This window comes from Cyprinodon variegatus, unplaced genomic scaffold (assembly GCF_000732505.1).
Source record: "Cyprinodon variegatus isolate N-32 unplaced genomic scaffold, C_variegatus-1.0 Scaffold645, whole genome shotgun sequence".
Taxonomy (NCBI): Eukaryota; Metazoa; Chordata; class Actinopteri; order Cyprinodontiformes; family Cyprinodontidae; genus Cyprinodon; species Cyprinodon variegatus.
In genome coordinates this window covers 492,474-493,853 of record NW_015151098.1, presented here as the reverse complement: position 1 = coordinate 493,853, position 1,380 = coordinate 492,474, and the positions used below count along the sequence as shown (strand labels likewise).

Below are 1,380 nucleotides of genomic sequence, written 5' to 3'. Positions count from 1 at the left end.
AATACATTTTTATTCACCAAGGTCAACCAAGAGTAAAAGATTAGTAATATATACTGAAATGAAATAGTTTAACTGGATTCAGATCCACCGGAGGTAAAACTTACACAAACAGCACAGGGATGTCCCAGCTGGTACCAGTATTTGAAGTGGTGTTGGGAGTAACTGGACACGGTTTGTCCTTTCACGTTCGATGTCAAGCAAATCTCTACAAGCAAAGAAGGAAATCGGATTAATGAGCCGAAAGCTGCTCTCTGCACTCTGGATCTTGGTGGTTTACCCAGAGGGATGTTACGATCCACCACTCGGTCCACCAGCGACTGAGAACCGCCCATTTCAGGATGCAGGAATGTTCCGTGGCCGATCCGGTCGGGGGGAAGATTCAGCAGCAACTCAGATTCTTCCCGCTGGGAGGGAACCTGCAACCAGATTTATTGCAATAACAGGAGAGTTTCACATCGAGTTTAAATAAAGCTAAATCTAAGGAGAAGACCTACTTCAGACATGTGCAGAGACAACTTCAGTCCAGAGTTTCTGGCTTTTTCCAAAGCTGGAAGAAGATCCCTGCCTCGGCCCACCTTTGAATGAAAGATACGTCAGCCTGATGTAATAGAAATCCTTTAAAATCCGTCATAATCATCTACCTTAAGATTACATTGCTGACCTGGGATAATCTTCAATGCGTTTTTCAACACTGATGTTAAATATGAATAATTTCATTACCAAATACAGTAAATATTAAAACTGTAATGCAGTGGTGCTTAAGTCCGGTCTTTGAGAGCTACAGTCCTGCTCACCATTATTGGCGCCCCTTCATCTTAGGCATAGCTGAGTGAACTTCACTCATCAGAAATAAATGGAAATGTTCAAAAGTTATATCAGCATGATCTTTCAATTTAAGGTCCAAAATAATTTAAGAAAGACGGGTACCATTTCAACACAAATATTTTAATTCCAAAAGACGAAACAGAAAACCAGCATGTGCACCAATATTGACACCCCTCCCTAATATTTGGTTGGCAGAAATGACAGCCTCCAAACGTTTCTTATATTCATCTATAAGCTTCTTGCACTTCTCAGGTGGCATTTTCTCCCGCTCTTCTTTTGCAATCTGCTCGAGCTCTTGAACATTAGCAGGGTTCCTTTCTCCAATGGCAGATTTCAGCTCTACCCAAAGATTTTCAATTGGATTGAGATCAGGACTCTACGGAGCCCCTAAAGGGACATGGAGGGGAAAAAATAAACTTTTGCGAAAATAAAAAAAAGCATATCTGGAAATGCTTTTTCATTTTAAATATGATTTTAAATATGATAAATAAACTTTTGCGAAAATAAAAAAAAGCATATCTGGAAATGCTTTTTCATTTTAAATATGATTTTAAA

The 1,380-nt window shown here is 39.4% G+C and overlaps 1 protein-coding gene across 1 annotated transcript in view; it reads right to left on the bottom strand.

Annotated features, from left to right (window-relative positions):
- Positions 1-53: 53 nt before the first annotated feature.
- The window catches only part of adal (adenosine deaminase-like), a 10,867-nt gene continuing 9,540 nt past the window's right edge, over positions 54-1,380 (bottom strand). Inside the window, exons 7-9 of the mRNA XM_015393503.1 lie at positions 495-575; positions 278-416; positions 54-205 (exon numbers count right to left, since the gene is read on the bottom strand). Coding sequence (XP_015248989.1) covers positions 69-205; positions 278-416; positions 495-575 — 357 coding nt within the window. The 3' untranslated portion in view covers positions 54-68. The remainder of the gene's footprint in view (positions 206-277; positions 417-494; positions 576-1,380) is intronic.